General features: G+C 33.6%; 1 protein-coding gene across 1 annotated transcript in view; it reads left to right on the top strand.

Annotated features, from left to right (window-relative positions):
• LOC117109883 (wings apart-like protein homolog) overlaps positions 1-15,156 on the top strand; it is a 19,282-nt gene extending 4,126 nt beyond the window's left edge. Inside the window, exons 3-16 of the mRNA XM_033252339.1 lie at positions 464-535; positions 835-1,035; positions 3,539-3,675; positions 4,575-4,686; positions 4,834-5,076; positions 6,248-6,359; positions 6,723-6,900; positions 7,133-7,281; positions 7,473-7,588; positions 8,794-8,949; positions 9,561-9,750; positions 10,500-10,588; positions 10,958-11,053; positions 11,780-15,156. Of these exons, the coding sequence (XP_033108230.1) occupies positions 464-535; positions 835-1,035; positions 3,539-3,675; positions 4,575-4,686; positions 4,834-5,076; positions 6,248-6,359; positions 6,723-6,900; positions 7,133-7,281; positions 7,473-7,588; positions 8,794-8,949; positions 9,561-9,750; positions 10,500-10,588; positions 10,958-11,053; positions 11,780-11,845 (1,917 nt within the window). The 3' untranslated portion in view covers positions 11,846-15,156. The remainder of the gene's footprint in view (positions 1-463; positions 536-834; positions 1,036-3,538; positions 3,676-4,574; positions 4,687-4,833; positions 5,077-6,247; positions 6,360-6,722; positions 6,901-7,132; positions 7,282-7,472; positions 7,589-8,793; positions 8,950-9,560; positions 9,751-10,499; positions 10,589-10,957; positions 11,054-11,779) is intronic.
• The last annotated feature ends 6,194 nt before the right edge of the window (positions 15,157-21,350 follow it).

Consider the following 21,350-nt stretch of genomic DNA (forward strand, 5'->3'; position numbering starts at 1 on the left):
GGGGCCGGGCCGGCCCCCCCCCCCTAAATCCGCCCCTGACAATGCAGCACCTCTGTAGCTAAAACTTTCTTGTTTAATATTTAGTTCTTGGAACACCAATACAGTATCAATGTTATTTTGTGACCTCATATTGTATTTGTATTCTTTTTTAAGAAAACGTCTTGACATATAAGATGGCGTTTGATTATTTAAAAATTGATACATAGTAACAGCTTCATTAAATTTTAATTTTGCATCAAGATTTTTCCAACCAAGTGTTTTGAGTGCTTGCGAACTTGATTTATACTTAGTTGCACCTGTAATTATTTTTTCTGCTCTGTTTTCCAACACTTAAGAGTTATTGCTTCATGTCCAAAGACACTTGTTGCATATTGGTATTGATTGGTTTAGTTGTTCATTAAAAAGTTGTTTAATTAGTTGATTTATTGGTTGAAGGGTTTATTGATTTTGTTTTTTTATTTAGTCTCCTGCTAAAATCCGATACAATGCAAGATCCTGGCAGAAGGACCTTAGTCATAATGACGACTCTGGTGAGGTAAGTCAAATTTTCCTTCAGTGCTTGAAAATTAATAGAGTTTAACTGTCATATTTTGTTGAAATCGTCTTGTAAAAATCGTATTGTTTATTTTTGGAAGGAATTGACTGAAAAGCATTAATTTATTTTTTTTTAAATATTTAAATTACAAAATATTTGTATTATCCATTATCAATCAATCAGTTATTTGTACAATTGTTTGTTATTTTGCACCAACAAAATTTTTGAATTTAAAAAATACTTTTGTGAAAATTATATTCAGACTGATAACGTACAGTTATTTTTCTGGTTAAAAATAGTCTGCCTCAACAGCTGACGAGAGGACGATTCAAAGCCGACCAAGTAGCAGTGGACAGATGAAGCGGCCCGCTGCAATGTCGGTCAGATCCACAGAAAAGATGAACCAGGCAGTGGGCGGAATTACCAAGCAGGTGATATACCCGACCAGGCTGAACCATTCCATTGTTACCTCGTTGAAGTGCCACCGCGAGGAAAAGGAGGTATGGTGCTTGATATTCATGTTTGTTTTTCAAAAACGAATATTTATTGTCATCTCCACCTGTTGGAGTACTTGGAATACTCTATGCTAACATGTTCACTATTTAAAAAAATATATAGTACATTACATTTAACATGCCATAATTTCAATGATTTTCTGCCAATAAAGAATATATTATTTAAAGTTGTATCCAAACTATTATGTGACATATTTGTGTGAATTTCTCATATGGCCATGTAGCATTACATCCATATATGGGCATGATAATATATGACACCCATATATGGGCAAATGGTATTTGTGACATTAAATTTGTGTGAATAGAGCTTTTGATGCACTTTCAGTTCTAGTGGTTCGGGTAACAACGCTTATAGTGTGTATAAATGCCAAATCAGACAGCGTCGTACAATGCAGTGCGACGCGATTTGTTGTCACGTCAGGTCTGTGTGAGTTAAATGCGGATGCGATGGTTTGTGCCTTGGACAGTTGTGTCGTAGAATATTAAAACATGTTTAATATTTTTCACAACGGCTTAAGACTGTCCCCGACAATGAATCGCATCGGGCTGCATTGTACGATGCTGTCTAAAATGGCCTTAACTCACTCTTTTTGAGCTGGTGTAATGTTTAATTGAATCTGGGCCTTATATTTCAACTGTCATTTGTTTGATTTAGATTTCAGTTTATTCACAAAAACCTCCAAAAAAAGGAGAAGTAAAAAATTATCAATTTGTTTCAATGATTACATATTGAATATTATGTTCCATGGATTTCCAGTAAGGTTGTCTTTAGTTACATACTCTATATTAAATGTATACTCACTTCCACTGTTACTACTAAAACTGTGATACTGATAATAGTGTCAGTAACAGCATACAGCAACAGGAGCAGTCACAACAACAATATTAATATTGATATGTTGGGATATTTTAAACATACAGCTTTCTGCAATCTGTTATAACAGCAGGTTATGAACTGTATAATTGTCAGACAGTGTAATAATGTATTTATCTAAAATGAGCAGATTTAATAAGCATATGTTCACATTCACAGCATTCGTTTCGTTTTTGTTTTATTTCCACATATTTAACATATGGATTTGCACATATTTAATATATAGATGATAGCATAAAAAATATGCAGAAGGAGGCCTAGATAAGTTTAACAAAGAAACCTTAAATCCTAGGCCCCTGCTTAAAAGTAGTAAATTACCAAAGAGCTGAGACAATGAAATGTAATGATAAAGCTAAATAATGCAATAAAGCATAATCTCAAATAGACACATAGGCCAAAAACTATAAAGATTACATACCAGGCAAATGGACCAAAGTACATAAATGTGAAAACACAACCTACACTACCACACAGAACACATGTATTGTAACATAATTCAACAACTTGCCATTCAAATATTAAAATACTTGCGAAACAGCACAATATATAGCAGATAGCATATTTTAACTGCCAACATGTGCCGGCCAATAAAATTCAAAAGATTCCTCCCCTTTTCATGTGATCATAACTAATCCCACGCTGTGTCCACACAGTCACATTTTCTGTGGTTTGCCCATACAGATATGATGATGTCAAATTACAACCACATATGGGCATATTAATGATGTCGTATTACACCCACATGGGCACATTAATTATATCTTATCGCACCCTTATACATGCATTATGATGTCATATCACACCTATTTATGGGCATAATTATGTCTTATCATACCCATATATGGGAATAATGATGTCATATCATACCCATATATGGGCAAATAATGCTTGATAGTGGAAAGAGAGTGATACATCAATTACCAACTCAAAATTGCACAGAAAAATAAAAAATGTAGACCTCAATTTTTTGCGGGCAATTGCGCAGTCTGGTACTGTGCACCTACATTAAACAGTGGTTGTTAACTGTCTCTTATACACATCTAGATGTGTATAAGAGACAGCCTCTTAACTGCCAACATGTGCCGGCCAATAAAATTCAAAAGATTCCTCCCCTTTTCATGTGATCATAACTAATCCCACGCTGTGTCCACACAGTCACATTTTCTGTGGTTTGCCCATACAGATATGATGATGTCAAATTACAACCACATATGGGCATATTAATGATGTCGTATTACACCCACATGGGCACATTAATTATATCTTATCGCACCCTTATACATGCATTATGATGTCATATCACACCCATTTATGGGCATAATTATGTCTTATCATACCCATATATGGGAATAATGATGTCATATCACACCCATATATGGGCAAATAATGCTTGATAGTGGAAAGAGTGTGATACATCAATTACCAACTCAAAATTGCACAGAAAAAGGAAAAAATGTAGACCTTAATTTTTTGCGGGCAATTGCGCAGTCTGGCACTGTGCACCTACATTAAACAGTGGTTGTTAATACACAGGAACAAGAGTGATACAATAATAGTTTTTGTTAATATATATATATATATATATTTTTTTTTTTTTTTCATTTTTTATAGTTATACACTGTGGTAAGGAATGTAAAGCAAGCCCATCAGTGCCAGGAGTCTGGAGAAAGTCAACAGTTTTTTGATGATATTGAGTATCTGCTGGATGGACTCAGTAACTTAGAACCAACACCAGTGAGGTGTCTCAGGTAAAAACAGATATGTGAAGAATAAGATTAAATTACTTAGGGTGTGGATGATCTAACAATATCTAGTCAAAATTAATTTCAGTATTGCTGTTTAAAATTGTAAAATAAATTAGAGATTATACATTGAAGGATTTGCAATCAATGTAGATGGGCATTGAGACCATACTGGGACCATCTCTAGCAGTAGAACAGTGTTCTACTGTGCAAACAAGTACAGTAATGTTTTGATAAACAGGACTATTATATTTAATAAAAATAGCTACAACAACAATACAGTGCAAATAAACAAAGACAGTACAGAATTTTGGGATAAAAAACACAATAAAGTATCCAATCGGCCGACTTAATTCCATTGTGGTCCCTAAAACAAACACAAAAAATATGATGATACTTACTCTATAAATATGCCATTTATCTTTGAAAAAAAGTAGTTATTTATCCCATCCCACTGTCCCTATGCGATAAAATTAAATACAAATGTAACTGTAGTTTCTTTTTAAAGAGTAACATACTATTAATTTTCTGAATTGGATTCGGTAGCAAGTTCCAAAGGCAAACGGATGTTGACAAAAAAGTAGATTTATTGTTATTATCTTATTTAGCTCTAAAAAATTGAAGAATTTGGAAATCTTGTGTTGTAACTATGTATACTATTTGCCCTCAAAATCCATTCTTTTAAATATTCTGGACATGCATCATTCAAAATTCTAAACATGATTTAACTTAAATTTGTGCTACACTGCTATTCAGTGTCTGGAATTTCTTTGAAGTTCCTTGGCTTCAAACTCAGAACGCATCGTATGAGCTTATTCTGAGGGATCTGATATATATTCTTGGCAGGTAAACATTTAATGCTCTTCACCAGCTGTTTTCAGTTCATATTTCTTTGTTCTTTGTAGTATAATAAGCCTAGCCAGCAAGTGTTCTGCACCCTCTTTCCGTGTTCATCTCCGTGCACATGGCACCATTTCGAAACTGTTCCGTGAACTTTACGATGCAGAAAGTGATCCTGTAAGTTTATATTTGTCATTGTTACAATATTGTCTGGGTCATATTCTGTACTGTATACCAGAGACTGTTGTCTCTCATGAAATTTCATAGAACAACATAAAATTTTAGTGATAATGATTTTATGTGCAATGATCTTGTATTTTACAGAGCTTGGCTGTAAGTACTGCATTTCTGATGTACATGTTGAGTCGGGATCGTCTTAACATGGATTACAATCGCCAGATTATTGGTCTCCTGATGAAACTGTTGACCTACGCCCCTGTGGATATGACCTCTGACACGCCTGTGGTTCAAGAATTCAAAAAGACTTTGGAGAAGGTGAAAGATATTTTGGAGAAGATTCCAGACACAAATGCAGTCAAGCGTGATGTTGAGATTGGCAAGATTTCAGTAAGTCAAGAGAAATAAAAGTTTATTGAAATAAAAATTCTGACTAAAGTAAAAAAAATATCTGCTATTATTGAAAACCAAAAGATGGGTAAAGGCTCCATTTTTTTGCCCTCAGATTTTTTTCAAGTTTTTAGCTCTTAACTCTGAATCTGATGTACATGGCCAAAGTAGGGGGATATAAAAATATCAAAATTATCAATATTATGCTATTTCAGTACTTAACAAGAAACTACTTTTTTTTTTAACTTGGCCATATAGTAGACTGTAGTCATCAAGTTCAAATGTAGGAGGCTTGGAGCCTGTGGAAGCTCATGCTTCCTCAATTTGTTCCAGAGGCATACTGTATCTCATTCATGAGACAGGCCTGATTGAAAAGATTTGATGCCTTTGAAACCTCATGGTTTTATAATGTATTGTAACTCACTTGAGTGTACTGTTTATATTGATCATTTTGAATGGGAGTAGTTTATAAAAGGGATTATGAATTGTGCATAATTAATTATTTGAGAGTCTCAATGCAATGTGTGTTTATTACCCATACAATACATTGTTTGAGGATGACAATGGCAATAATAATGGTGGTAGTGATGACAGTGAAGTTTAAATGATTTATGATAAAGATGATAACGATGAATCAGGATAGTGATTTTGATGATGACAGTGACATACTAATACTAGTGACATTAACAGTGACAATGGCAGTGATATAGCACTGATAATAGTAATGAGGTTGATGATATTTGTGATGGCAACAGGATTGTGATGATGACAATGACAGTGCTATTAATAATGGTGCAGAGAGCAATGATGATGATGATGTAGTAAAATGAGAATGACATGTGAGATAATGATAATGACATCAAGATAGCAATTACATTGCTATTTGACCTTTCCACTAAGCCCCGCCCCTTGGATATAGTTGCTAAGGTCAGCAGTGGAAACATACGCACACACATGAGTGTTTGTAGGACTTGCAGGTATTCCTGACACTTTGCGGTTATGATGATGTAGTGATGGTGACGATGGCATTTACAGTGCCAGTATCATGAAAAATGTGCTGTTTCTTCACCTGAAGATTCAATGAAGCCTGTACAAGAATCAAATTTTACTTATATATAAATTTGGTGCTTGCTTGGCAAAATGTAAAAAAACTATTTTCTACTTTCCCCAGACAAACTACCTTGCTATGGAGTGCCTTTTGTCCTTGACTTCTCGAAAAGCAACCGACTGGCTGAAGGAAGAACTACGCAAACTAGGAGGATTAGATTTTGTAGTCGATACAGGTATGTTAATCTTTTTGCAGGATATTTGTCAACAACTAGTATTATTTTTCTTATCTTTTTTTATATAACTTGTGGCTACATCTAATATTGACATGATGTGTTTTTCAATATGCACTTTAATGTTTGTGTTGTCTTTTTCTCAACTATAAACAGTTCACTCCCTAAACCTCACTATTGACCTGTCTTATAGAGCAGTATTCCATACTGAAATTATGTAGTGAATCTGCTGTTTGTTAGACATAAGATACATTTTAACCAATATAAAGCACATTTATAAATCCTAAGAACTTTTTTAAGTGTTTTACTTATATATTAAAATATGTTTCTTCAATATTATTATTTCTATTTTTTTTTTAATGACAGTTTTTGAGCAAGTATCATTGCTAGGTGGATCTACAACATTCAGCGATTCTCAGATCTCAAGCCTCAAGCAAATTGAACGATGTCAGAGAGTTTTAGAAAATTCAACGTTTTTAAATACAGTGAATCAGGAATACCTCATTAATTACAACCACTGCGGCCTCATTAATGATCTAGCTAAGTAAGTTCGCTTTTGACGTTCAATTAATGTGTGTATGTGGATGGATGGATTTATTTGGTGTAAACACCAAGAATAACTCGCGAAAGTCTGAATAAAACTTTTTTTTAATGTTTACACCAAATAAATCCATCCATCCACCCACCACCAAGTCCTTCATTCTCCAGAGACACCAAGTTGTGAAATAGAATTGTGTATTTGTATATATTCACACTGATTTGCATTTTCTGTGCAGGGCATTGAAAGTATGCGAGGGATACATTGAAGAATGCAGTTCAGAAGAAAGCATCTTAGAAATTGGACAAGAGGACACGAAAGGATTCATAGTGAGGAAATGCTTGCTGAGTATTCTACGAGTACTACTCAATCTCACACATGACAGTGGTAAGTAGATTTCATTTAGTAAGCTAGGGAGTCATTTTAAAGGACTCAATGGTGAAGTACTACAAGTATTACTCAATCTCACATGTGACAGTAGTGAGTAGTTGTTTACTCATTGGATGTCGCATATTGTTTTTTCATTGTTAGACTACTTGTTTCTCCATTGATTATTCTTCTTTTTTTCTTTACCATAGAATGGGGATGTATCAAAGTGGGTGGACAGGAGGGTATGATAAAGACCATTCTCCTTTGTGTCATGCAGATCCCGCAACATATTCCAGCTGATCAGCGATTTGACCTCCTCTTGTTAGTAAGTGCAATATAGATGTTGATCTACAAATTACAATTGTTGATCTAATAGTAATAATAACAATAGTCAGATAGAGGTAATATTATATATTTGTTTCTTTTATTTCCATATCAAATGGAATTTACAAGAGTTGAGTGTACAACTTACTCTAGCCTTGCATAACTAGATTTATAATCATCATCATTATTAGCCATTTTCAACCCACTACAGTGTTAAGTCCTCTCCAACTTGACTCCATAGCTGTCTATTTTGTGCTGTTCTCATCCAGGTTATTTCGTCATCCCATCTCACTTTAGGTCTTCCTTGGTGTCTAACACTCTTTCTTGGTCTCCATTCAGTGACACTCTTTGTCCATCTACAAGCTGTCTGTTGTGCTAATGACCTGCCCAAATTTATAATAAAAAATACAAACTACAATTCAAAATTAAGTAAATTCTGAGTTTGTTGTGAGTGGGGTGGAAGAATCAAGGAATGTTTATTGTCGACAAGACAGGATGATACAGTCAAAATTTGGATCCTGGTGCTTAAACAATGGGTTGAATATGTAAAAATCAAATTTTAAAATATATTTAGTGTTACGGTATATTACAGACATTAAACTTACATTATATACAGAAACAAAATCCAAAGAGTAATATATAAATAGATATAAATTAGGAATACCTGAAAAAAAGTTGATTATTGTGAGAAGGATATTGCAATCTGACATATTCAATATAATAGAGACTGGAGAATACAATTACTGATAAAATTGTGATTATAAACAAAAATGGAGTTATACACAAAAGAGTTCCTTCATCTATTGGTTTTGCAATTAAGTAGTCGGAGTCTACCTGAGTCGTTCTTTTGATAGTTTAGTGTAAAGCATCGGTAATGATCTTATCTAATTTACAGAGTACTGTTTAATCATCAGTATTAATATTTACATCATCCCTGATTATTCTCTTTGCAGTTTTCAAAATCTTAAAATCTTCTGTTTATTACAGAGTGTTAGACTAGAATACTAAACAGCAAAGTCATTGTATCTTGTTTTCCGCTTTTCATGTCTTTTCTATAATTTGAAGTGTTTTGGTATAACTACAGTATTGTATTATTAGTTATTCACTGTCTAGTAAGATTACATGTTTCATTTAGCTCTATATATATAATTGTCATAGTTTTCTTTACGAATAAAAACATAAATAATAATAATAATCTTGTTTCAGGGTCTGGGCCTTTTGATCAACTTAATGGAACACAGTCCAGGCAATTGTAAAACTCTTATCAAAATTGAAACAAAATTCTCCTATGATTCTAAACCTCAAGAACATAGCAACTTTGACTTGGAGGGTGAGGCCAGTGTTCTGCAAGCACTTACTCAGGTATGTTGCATGCTTTGGGTTACATTAATCATATCATGTTCGTTCATATACTATAATAATGCATAATAGTTTTACATGCACTGAAAAGGTGGTATGAAAGTTGTGAATGTGGCATAGGTGTAGCATACAGTGGTGAGGCAAGCCTTATTGACTGCCCGAAGCATAGTATAAGGACATTGCTACAACCCTACCTAAACTTTCTAAAACAATGTAGCATAATGTTCTTCCTAATAACAAGTATTGATCCCAGTGGATAATTTCTTTCCAGCACAGGCATCCGGCAACATTTTACTCCATAAAGTAAAGCCCTGTCAAATTTTATTTGACAAAAACATGTGACATGCCTAAATATGGTCATGATGACATCACATCATGACCATATATAGGTACATCATGACTATATATGGGCATACAGCAGTTTTTTTCCAAAAAAAACTATTAGTCTGGAGAGAGCTTTAGAATGGTTGTTGTTCATCTAGATTTTTTATTAGGAGGTAACGTAAAGGAAGGCAGACAACACGAGGATGTGGGATAGAGTTGATTTAGTTTGCCTTTCCTTGAAAATGATTCAACTTGCCATGTATCAAAATTACTTTTCTGTTGTTATGTAGATGTTCTTGCAACGTGAGAAGGCAGCCAAGTTGGCTGAGACAATGCCAGAGTCTCCAACGGCACAGTCCAAGCAGGATGGAGAATGGAAAGAATCTCAAGACGGCATGGAATGGATCACTATCGAAACAGAAGAGGGACAGGAATTGAGTGCTGACAGCCAGAAAGAGATCAAGAAAACTATCAATAAAGGTAATTAATTGCTTAATTAATAGTTCATTGTTTGTTTGATAAAATTGCAAAGCTATGGTTTGCTGGTTGAAGTGCTTGCCCTCTAAATGCGGGATGTGGGGTTCAATCTTACTGAGCAGTTTTTTTTTGTTTTTCGATAAGTAGAACATTGGTTACATTCATTTATGTGATGCTTTTAGCATGTATATGTAGAATGTACCTATTAACTTATAATGGTAATATTAACAATAATAAAGATAATGATAATAATTATATTGTTAAAGTTAGTAATAATCATAATAGTAATAGTAATAATAATACTGATAATAATAATTATAATAATAATAATAAAATAATATAACAACATAATGAGTGCAATATTGATACAGTAATGATAACAATAATAGTAGTAATGATAATAGTAGTAATGATGATGATAATGATGATGACGATGATGACAATCGATAAATAAGAATTTTTAATCTAAGAGAAAGTTTCATTAATAAATACAGGTCTCCCTCTAATAAAGACCATTCCAATTAAAGACCACCTCCAATTAGGACCACTTTTCTGTGATCTCCACTTAAATGTCTTTTATCTTTATTATTTTAACTAACGAAAGCTGCTAAACACCATGGAAACCTTGGTCCTAAAAGGGGTCTTTAATTCGAGAGAGACCTGTAATAGATAATAATAATAAGAAGAAGAAGAATAAGAATAATAGTAGTAGTAGTAGTAGTAATGACTTGTGTTGTTTTTTTTTCTTGTAGCTCTAAAGAAAGCAGGGAAACACATGGAGGATAGTATTGTAGCTTCGTACTGTGCTCTTTTACTAGGATGCCTACTCAGAAACAACCAGGTATGCTAACAATTAAATTCACATTACATCATCAGTAATTTCTATAATTTACTAATCGTAATTTTCATTTTACTGCACATTAATCATCATAATATTATAACATCACATTGTGTATAGCTGTTTGTATGACCAGGGTAATAATTATGTGGAAGAGGTTGGTCTTTGTCCTTTTGAAAGCAGTAATAAATATTAATATGTTGAAAGAGTATCTTGGGAACTAGACTTATCCTGTACTTCAAAAGCTATCTGGCACCATTCCTCAATGTTTAATGACCTGCTAGTTGATAATAATATTCATCATCATAACAACCATGTTCAACAAAAGATTCATGTTACAATGATGATGGTTTTGTTGTTTTTATTCCACAGTCAAATGTTAGAAATGTACGTGATATCCTACCAAACAATGACTTTGCCTGTATGGTTGACATGCTCAAAGGCTTTCTGGAGTTCATGGAAATGACAGTAAGATACTCTTATTGTTTTTAAATGTTTCTTTCCAATGTATCTTCATGTTTCTGTTGTTTCTAAATGTTGCCTCATTCATCATCATGATCATTTGTATTGTTTCTAAATTGATCCTCATAATGATCCTCTTTATTTTGTAAAGTTGCCTGTCACTTTTTTTCTGACATTCCTGTTGTTTCTAAATGTTGCTTCATTGTATCTTCACATTTGTATTGTTTCTAAATTTGCACTCTTAAAGGTCCTCTTTATTTCTTAATGTTGCTGGTCACTATTTTCTGACATTCCTGTTGTTTCTAAATGTTGCCACGTTGTATCTTCACATATTGTTTGAGTTTGTCCTTAATGATTCTCTGTATTTTGCCTGTCACTGTTTTTTTACATTCCTGTTGTTTCTAAATGTTGCTTCATTGTTTCTTCATATTCAAATTATTTCTAAATTTGCCCTCTTATGATCGGCTTTATTTCTTAATGTTGCCGGTCACTGTTTTCTGATGTTGCTCTAGTATTTAAACATTTTTTTATATGTTCATCTTTGTTGTTGTTTATTAATTTTGCCTCTACTTAATATTCCTCTTTGTTTCTAAATTCAGCCAGTGTTTCTTAATGTCACTCAAGTCCCGTTGTGGTTATCCTTCTTGTGTCTCATTGTTTCTTGATTATATTCTTATTTGTAAAGTTTAATGTTTTTCACTTTATAAACTATTCACTTTTTTTCCTTTGTAGAATGCAGTTGGAAGTTCTGGAGGTAAATCAATATCGAAAATCATTGAAGTTTTTGAATTGCTTTAAGATTGAGAGAATTTTTGGATTACAAGTTTGTAAATTGTACAGATAAGATTTTCTAAGACAAAAACAACGTATGTAAGTGTATCTGATGTAGATAGTTGCACTGTTGATATCATTGTCAGTATTGTTTATGTTCTAAGGTGACAGATATTAGTAAACAGTGCTATTTACGTGTTGCCAGTAATTCACTCAATGCAAACTTCATTATTTCTTATCATGTGTTCGCTAATACTATCAAATTATTTTACCATTTGTAACATGAGTTTCCATTGGAGTTTATTTTTTATCTTTATATTTGAAAACGGTAAAATTTGAAGTTGTGAGTGATATGGCTTCACAAGGCATTTGATATTTTTATTACCCACATTTGTTGCTAGGTGCTCGCAGTGTTTTAAGGTAATCCTGTAACTTAGTACCAAGTTCATGCAGAAAATCTACATCTGAATCATTTTTTTAAAGAAACTCTATGGCCCATGATAAAATTGTTTCACCTAGTTCATTCAACTTAGAAGTATAATTAGAATTGGTCATAAAACAAAACATCAGCAGATTATTTTTAGTACTTGAATTGTGTGTGTATATTTTCAATAAGTAATTTATGAGTTTCAATTTAATAGCTGTGATGTCAGATTAAACCCCAGTATTCTTTGATGGAACGTAGTAGTATTCAGTGATATTGTAGTTGTTGAAATCCATTGGGTCCGCTGATAAGTTCCACATAAGAGGCATGAAACAGACCTTGAAGAGTGTAATGCAAATCATAGTAATTAAATACTTTAAACATAATTTGTTCATCTTGTGTACGAAGCTATTATTCATTATAACAATACAGGAGTGCTAGCTAGGCAAGACACAATTGCGTAAATGTGTATTTACACCTCAAATACAGTTAGTGTGGTATTATTTGCACTTTTTACTCTATTCTATATATTTTTCATGCATTTATTATGGCCATTTTGAAGGCAAACACTGTCCTGTGAAAATTCTATTTTTTAAGAATTGAATTCTTTTGATTAATCACTCTACTAGCCTATTACATTTATACAAACCTGGATGAAGCAACTATAACCCTAGTTTTTTTTTTGTTTTTTTTTTTAGTGAAACTTACATTTTGAAAATGAATGGAATTGTCCATTCAAGCCTATTATAGATTACTATATATGCTCTTTGCTATTAAGGATGATTCCATTTAGTGGTAAGTTCCACTATGGAAACTTGGCTCTGGTCAGTACAGGTAGAAATATCTCACTAAATGACTATCAACATTACAGCTCAACTGGTTTGTGTACTCAAGTAATAAAACTGAATTCATGTAATTTAAAAGATGAGAGGTAGTGAAATTGACTCGGTTTACCCTTCAGTTTCTGGTATGTAAAAAATGTTGAAATTTTTTCAATCATCTGGGGAGGATGCAGTCGGTGGGGGTGTGTGAGAATCGACACCCCTCAGCCACACCATTGTTGGGACTGAGGTGAGCAAATTTTGAGAACATGGACCTCTAGTTGCCCGGAAATTGCACTCTCATACTTTGAAAATCGGTATTAGGCCTATGTTCATATCAACAATACAAGAATTATATTTCTTGATGCAATTTATGGGTGTGCGACCGCACCGTCTGCACCCCCATGCATCCGCCCCAGATCATTTAATTGTGAAGAAAAATATGAGCAAAATACCAATGATATTTTATGTGATTGTCCTGTGTCAATTTATTTTCATTTGTTTTTTTTTTGGTTATTTTATTATTAATAATGTTTGTATTATTGTATCATATTTATGATGTCTCTTTTATTTATACTGATATAATTTTATTGGTTGTCTGGTTTCTTAGCAACGAGAATTAAATTGAATTTTGACAACAAAATCTCTAATAATAAAATGGAGATTGTGGAATATATAATGATGTTGATGATTTCTGTACAGAAATTGTACATTTGAAGAGAATCCCTTTAGTTTTTCTTTGGATAAGCCCTGTATGACTATTATGCGAAATTATATATATATATAAAACAATAGTTTTTATTTTAATTATTCTTCTTCAAGTTTATTAGAATAGTTGTTATCAATTCAGTATAACTTGATCATCAAATCATGTTTATTTGAATTTTGTCATGATTGTGGAATTTTCAAGATTTGGTTGTGGCATTTTTTGCATGTCGTATATTGTTTTGGAGCACTGTTTCCATATGGGACACTATATAAGTCAAAAATAATTGTTAGTATTAATAGTAGTATTTTGTAACTATGTCACTAAATTTCTAATTGATTAGTGAAAAATAAATGAAATATTATATTTTGGATGTTCTAAACAAATTAAATAAAATGTTAAATTGGAAGCTTTTATAGTAATTCGTCGCTCATACAATGTTCCGTCATTTTGTACAGTTAAGTCATAAATGCCAATTCCTATGTTGTAAATATTATGTATATATATCATCCTTTTGTTTGATCTGTTAAAACAGAAAACATAGAAAATTATGGGATGTACTGAGATGGGAAATCTTCTCCATCGCTGTATTGACATTTCCTGGTTACTGTTTTTCCAGATAAAATGCCCATACAATCGATTTAGGTTTTCAAACATTAATTTCTCTTTTTCTGTGCACTTTGCTGTTGTTGTTAATATTGTACATTAACATACAAGTGTTGATTTTCGTTGTATGTACCTACTGTTTGATTAATTATTGATCTTCTCAAATAGTGATTGAATGATTGGTTTAAAATGGAATAGAACGCGACAATTTTTACATACACCACTCGTTAGAGGTTAAAAATGATTAAGAGTTAATAACTGAATTTTTTTATTCTCATTAATCTACTCTTACTGAGCAAAGCAAAACAATGGCCACAGGAAGGTTGCCATGGAATGCAATGATGTTGTACTTGAACGTTAAATAGATTTTCGAAATGGATTTTTTTTTTGTCCTGTATATAATAATGGACTTTTCCGCTAAAATCACCGCCCTTTGATATTTTACGTAAGGTCCTACAAACGACTGTGTAAAAGTGTACGCGCACACATGCGTTTGTGGGACAACACGTGTGTTTGTTGCACATGCGCAAATTCCTGGCCCTGTTCTGATTGGTCAGTTGTTACATTTGATTGACACTCTGGAAAGGTCAGTTATAAGTACTTTACTAAGTTTAGGGTCGAACAATGAAAACAACTTGTAATGTAGGTATTTTCACACATAATGTAGATATGATGATATAGTTGAAAACAGGTGAATCTCGGTTGGTCGCTGATGTTAACTCAACTTTGAATAAAAAGTGGCATCTTTTTTTTTTGCCCTGGATTACCCTGTGCAAACGTATTCTGTGTTTAAGTGGGTGTGTCTTTCATGATGGCCGTGATGTTTCATGTAGTTGCCCATTCTATTACATACATTATTACTTATTTAATTATTCCAATCCAATAGCGAATCATCGCCGCTAACAGACTGGTATAATAATCTAGCTAAAATCACAAACATCATACAAATATAATATGATATGATATTACAAGATAAATATTTAAAAAATCTAAAATTGCTTCTAAATTGAGAGTCCGAAAAATTAAAAAACTTATAAAAATTGTCAATATCGTTTGTAGAAGAAAAAAAGAATTAAATTTGCATTGGTATCCTAGTAAGAAAACTATGTTTGCAAACATCAACTCTACTAAAAGGAACATTGAAAACAGGACAAGAACGCAAATTTCAGGAATTTACATGAAGACCAAACAATTGAACTAGATCACAGCTAAAAGAGGAATTAACACATTTGTAGACAAACAACATATCATGTAATAACAATCTTTTTCTATTGGAAATTAAAGGGCAAGGGTAGACAAAAGATACGAGTTAACTGAGAATCAAGCCGAACTGAAGATAACACTACAATACTCAAAATTGGAGGCAAATAATTTGCTATATAAACTAATAATGGCACCAGGGTTTTTAATGTCTCTGCAATTAAATGTCTCCAAATAAACCCAATCATTCTGTTCCTACACAAATCAGAGCAATTTAGGCCTACACTGATCAATTGATCAGACTTATCAAAGCTCTTTTATACGCTTTGGAGGTTTCTTGACCATCACACACAATTTGTCTTTAAGCCCTCAAAATTGTATCTTTGGTTTGTACCATAAGGTTTAATACCTCAGTGAGGGCCTATATTGATATAAATATGATCATGGAGTTATAAAATTTTATAACTCCATGATATGATGTACAAGTGTTTTTTGTTTTGTTTTTTTTGTCGCGCATAACATAAAATTACTTCATTCTACAGAGCAAGAAACAACCATCAGCATTGGACATTATGCTAATTACAGGTATTTGTCAACGAATACGTCATGTGACGTGAAGATGCGCCTATGTGAAATTTATGACAGCAGTTTCTTTGACGGGCCTACGACTTATAGGCCTGTCTACAGTAAACATGTAATTGATTAAACACATTGACTAAAGCAAATATTAACTTCCTGAAAGATTATTGTTTATGTATGTGAGAAGGAATTATAAAATGTGAGGCACTTGGTCCAGGAGTGGCGCCAGCGGGGGTTGGGGGTGTCGTCGGGGAGAAAAAGCACAATTCGTCGGGGAGGAAAACAATTATATGTATTTTCTACATATTAGTAGACTATAAAATCGATTAAATAAGCCTTTGAAACCCCTAAATTGTCAAAATGTTCGGGGGTTCGCTCCCAGGACCACTTTCGAAACCTTTTAATCGAAGCTCGACCACGCACACTTTGCTTTCGTCGGCAAATCTGACCCACATGGACCTTTGTCTAACCACTGGCGTTTCAACGGAATATAGATGGGCTCGCTTCAGGACTTGCAAAAAATGGCTCACACTTGAAATTCATTTAAATACCGGTAAGGAAATTTGGGATCTAGGCCTAGAGACACTGGATTTAGTACTATATTATGTGAAAAATTTTACCCATCGATTTAGATTTGTTCTCATAATTTCCATTTTCACACTATAAATAAACTTAAAAGCATATACTGTGCATGCCTGCATTATTTGGGGTTGGTTGCACAAATGTTAAGCCTCTAATAAAAAATGGAAATATCTATTGCGATGTGACAATAATTTTTGTTGGAATTTGAGATCTTCAACCATAAACACGTCCTCAAATAGTTCTAACATTTATTGATTGGTGCACCATACATAGAAATCTGTCAACATTTTAATACCATACCCTATCTAACATGAACTCGAATCAAGTTCATAATAAGTAAGATAATAAAGTATTTGTGAAGTAGTGAGGATAAGTTACATTTGGCTAAAATGTTTAGTTTATGCTGTATTGAAATTTCCTGGTAGCTGACCATAACAACGCAATAAAACAGCAAAATAGTGATGATTATCTCTTAAAACTGAAACATTGATAAATGAACCTCTCCGGGCTACTCAACATAATTTAGTGTGTGCGTGACCAAACGAATGTTATTTCCCGTCCTACAAGAAGGCCTCAGATATCTTAAAATTGAGTATCAGATTAACGAGAGAAATATTTCAGAATAAACGCATACCTAGGATAAAATACGATTTCTTAGGCGTCTTTGGAAATGATAGTCAATTTGAAAGATTTTTGTAGTAATTTTTCTTTTTTAATAGGTCGTTATATCTCATTCTGTTGCATTGATTTTTAAAGTACAGTATTACTTTGCCACAAGCAGTGGGTGCCGATATAATGTAGGTATGATGTTATGCAGGCTATACTGAGCCTACTATTAATTACAGAGTAGGCCCTATTAATACATTATGTCTAATGCAGGGTAATTGAGTACTATAGTACTAAAAAAAATATCAACAGTATTAATAACACAGGGCTTCCGGGTTGGTTATACCGACAGCCCTCTTTTGGTGGCAGATTTTATTTTTGCTTCTAATAATTTGGTATTGACCAGACGTTGAGGTTCGTCCCTTTGGCGCTGATGACCAACTTGTAACACAGGGAATCAATATCCTGTAGCAACTGTGACCGGCCGTTTCACCAGAAGCTGGGTCGCTGCCACGTCATAAGATTCCTGGTATAGCGTATCATGTAGGCCCTACTTGGTGCGAGAATGAGTTTGGATTGTCTGATTAGCTTCGGAAGTCGATCAAGGGACTACAATAAAGACCTTTATATCTATTATGAGAAGGCCTGTACAGAGTGAACTTTTATATTATAAAAAGTCACATATTCATATACTAATTCAAGAAAGTTGCTTAATTGTTAATATCCTTGTTTTTAAAAAATCACTGGTTCAGTCCAGCCATCAAACGAATTGTACAATACAGAGCAACTTGCAAGAAATTTTCCACCCCTGATATAATAGGCAATTAAAGTTACTTGGATGGGGGTCACGAAACAAATGTGCTCTTAATGAAATACACCCTTATATTATAGTGTTTGCAACGAATTTCATCGAATAGAACATCATCCACAATACACAATAATGTGCATGAATGACACTTTGTCTTCCACAATCAATATTTTTTCATGTAATTTTACTAATATAACAGCGCCATCTTTAGGTTCTCATAACTGTACAGAGAGCCCTAATTATTGAAAAAAAGTTCACGTTTTTGTAATTCCACTAAATACATTGTTTGTATTAGAAATACCACCAATACCCAAGTGGATGATGATTCTGAATTAAACGCAATTGCTCTGTATAATATGACCACAATCTAATTAATTGACCGGACACACAAAGCCTCGGCATTATTTCATGTTAACACAGATAGGCCTACTAGTTGTATCTATGATTTGCCCTTTACGACATTCAGTCAGTAATTGTAAAAATCAGACGTCAGTGTCCTAGTTGAGAAGGGGTTTTCAGAATCATCATTATTTTAGGCCATTGACCAGTGTTTAGAGGATGTTTGTGACGAGATTCGGACATTAAACGAGTTATTTTTTATATTCCACTGGGAAATGCATTTATAAAACCCGTATCGAATCGCTTGTCATCGTGGTTTTTTACATGTAACCGATATTTATAACGTCCCCGAGGAGAAATCAAACCCAGCTCCTGATATAAAACGAAACACTACGAAGCAATACCAACTGCTTCGACAAAGATGGTTAATAAGGCTGATTGATTGTTGGTGATAGAGTCCCTGCGTGGATTTATGTCTGCGGTGTCGAGTATTATTGACTAATTAATTATGTAATTAAGACCTGATATTACCTATGATTGTATGTTGTATGCTATTAAAAAGCGTGAACCCACCGTATGACTCTGTAAGATGACATGTACGTTTTATATTTTATACGTATTTGCCTATTAAGACATATTTCATAAATTGCTAAGCAAACATCACCCGAATATTGTTGGTTTATCATTGTAGAATGTCTCAACTGATTATTATTGAGTTTTTGTTTATGTCAAATAGTATTTATCAAACTGAAAATTAGAGATATATGTCAATAATTATTAAATATTAATGTTTCTTCCCCTTCGTGATAAAATACTTTTTTTTTTCTGATTGAGCTGAAAAGAAGGTCACCTCTTACTGCGTGATGACTGATAAAGTGTCATTTTGTGATTGCATATGCTTTTTATCATATACTTCAATTTCGTTAACCAATCACAAGATATTATGCTAAGTAGCTGAATCTAAATATAATTGTACCGTCGACAAAATAGAAAGAAGAAAAATTCGCACATAACGCAGATGTGATTTTTAGAAGACAATCCGCCAGCTTGAGTTAATATAGAAACATAGTGACATTAAAAGATGATATAAATCTATTATAACATGTGTAACCACCGTGCTGCTTAATAATCTGGCGGTCCTATTGTATTTTTATACACTTATGTACCGCCCTCATCGGCTAAAAACTTTTCTGTAGCACATTCCAACGGTTAAGATAGGCCTATGCAAGACGATTTAGACATCGTACTAATGAAAATTCATTTGATGAATTGTCACATGTGTTCAACTCACATTTGATTCCACGACCGATTTGCTGAAATGATGCAATTAAGCATTTATTGAAAGTTTTAAACTAACAGGCAATAAAGTCTCCGTTTCTTGGAAATTGCATTAAGGGGAATATTAACACTACAAACGCAATTGGGTCCGGTTCCCTCGGGTAATCAATATTTGAAGAATTCTTAGCAGTTTACAAATAAGCTGTCAAAATGGAGTATGAACAAGCAAACATCGAGTCTGATAGTTAAATTATAGTATTATCATTACTCTTATGTCGTACACCATAAATCAGTTTACAGTCATTCCCCCTGCGTCGTGGTGTAACGTGTTGGTGGCATCAGTCACGCGCATGTCACGCACCTCATCAACTTTTTTGCCACGAATTATATATTATGAATTCCCTTGGTTACTCGGTTGCTAAGGTCCCGATGTTTAAATCAACAGTGTGTAGTGTTTAATCACTCGCGGTAATTACAAACGACATGCTTTCACCAACTTTTCTGATCCTCCTAATATTTTTCATTTACATTTCAGGTAGGCCTATCCCATGCATCATAAAAAATTATTTACCATACCGAACATAAGTTTATGGTAATAGCATGCGCGTATTCATGAGCACGACACCGAAATTTTGATTTATGCACTTACAGTTATTATGTAATTGGCGTCAGTAATCATAAATTAAATCATTAATACAGATATTTTGGAAACATTTGAGCTATGGGAGACAATTGAGTCAGGTAAAAGGTCAGTAGGCATTGGTCAATGTTGCCCTAATGAGGTCGATTGTAGTGGATCGCCAGAATATTCGGAGGTGCAAATGTAAACATTTATCTGTTACAACCCTTAGCACATCTGTCAAACGCTTTAAACGCAGGTGTATACAGGTGCTGTCGCCTTAGGCTTGATATATGAGGGTTAGATACGAGTTTCGACGATGGGGGAACATTCCACACATCATCGCTTTTTAAAAAAATCTTCTACCAGACAAACATTTTAACGCACTGAAAAGAGGCATTACAAATGTTAAACACAATTGATGAATTCTAGGCAATTAGTATTTAGGCCCCTGACCCTATCAATTCAGTCAAAGCCATCGATAGATTCAATATGCTTATATAGGAATAAACGCAGGCTTCTGAATGGTGTGATTTGTAAATTGCATGTAGGCCTATTAGAATCAGTGACTCACAAGGGAAACGATCATCTATTAGCAGCGAATGAGCTTGTATTTTTCATATCTACAGAAGCAGCAGTAACTATTGAACAATAAACATGTACAATGCCTATAAAAAGAATGGCTCTAAACGAAATCATAGAAATTTCATGTTCTGTTGATACAATTTTTCATCTTTGATTACTTTCAATAATTCGAGTGTGCTTTAGTGTGATCACGTACCACTCTCTCCAAATCAAAGCGGACGATTGTTGTAATCAGCACACTGTTCCTGTATTAGTATAAAAATGTGAAAGAACGTTTTTTTTTTTGGTTTATTTTTCTTTGCTGCAAGATGTGTTTTGTAGTCAGCGACCATGCGTTCCTGTCGGGCCCAAATGGCGAAGGGGGGGGGGGGGGGTATTT

The sequence above is a fragment of the Anneissia japonica genome, unplaced genomic scaffold (genome assembly GCF_011630105.1).
Source record: "Anneissia japonica isolate Jap-2015-1 unplaced genomic scaffold, ASM1163010v1 scaffold585_len4108843_cov191, whole genome shotgun sequence".
Lineage (NCBI taxonomy): Eukaryota > Metazoa > Echinodermata > Crinoidea > Comatulida > Comatulidae > Anneissia > Anneissia japonica.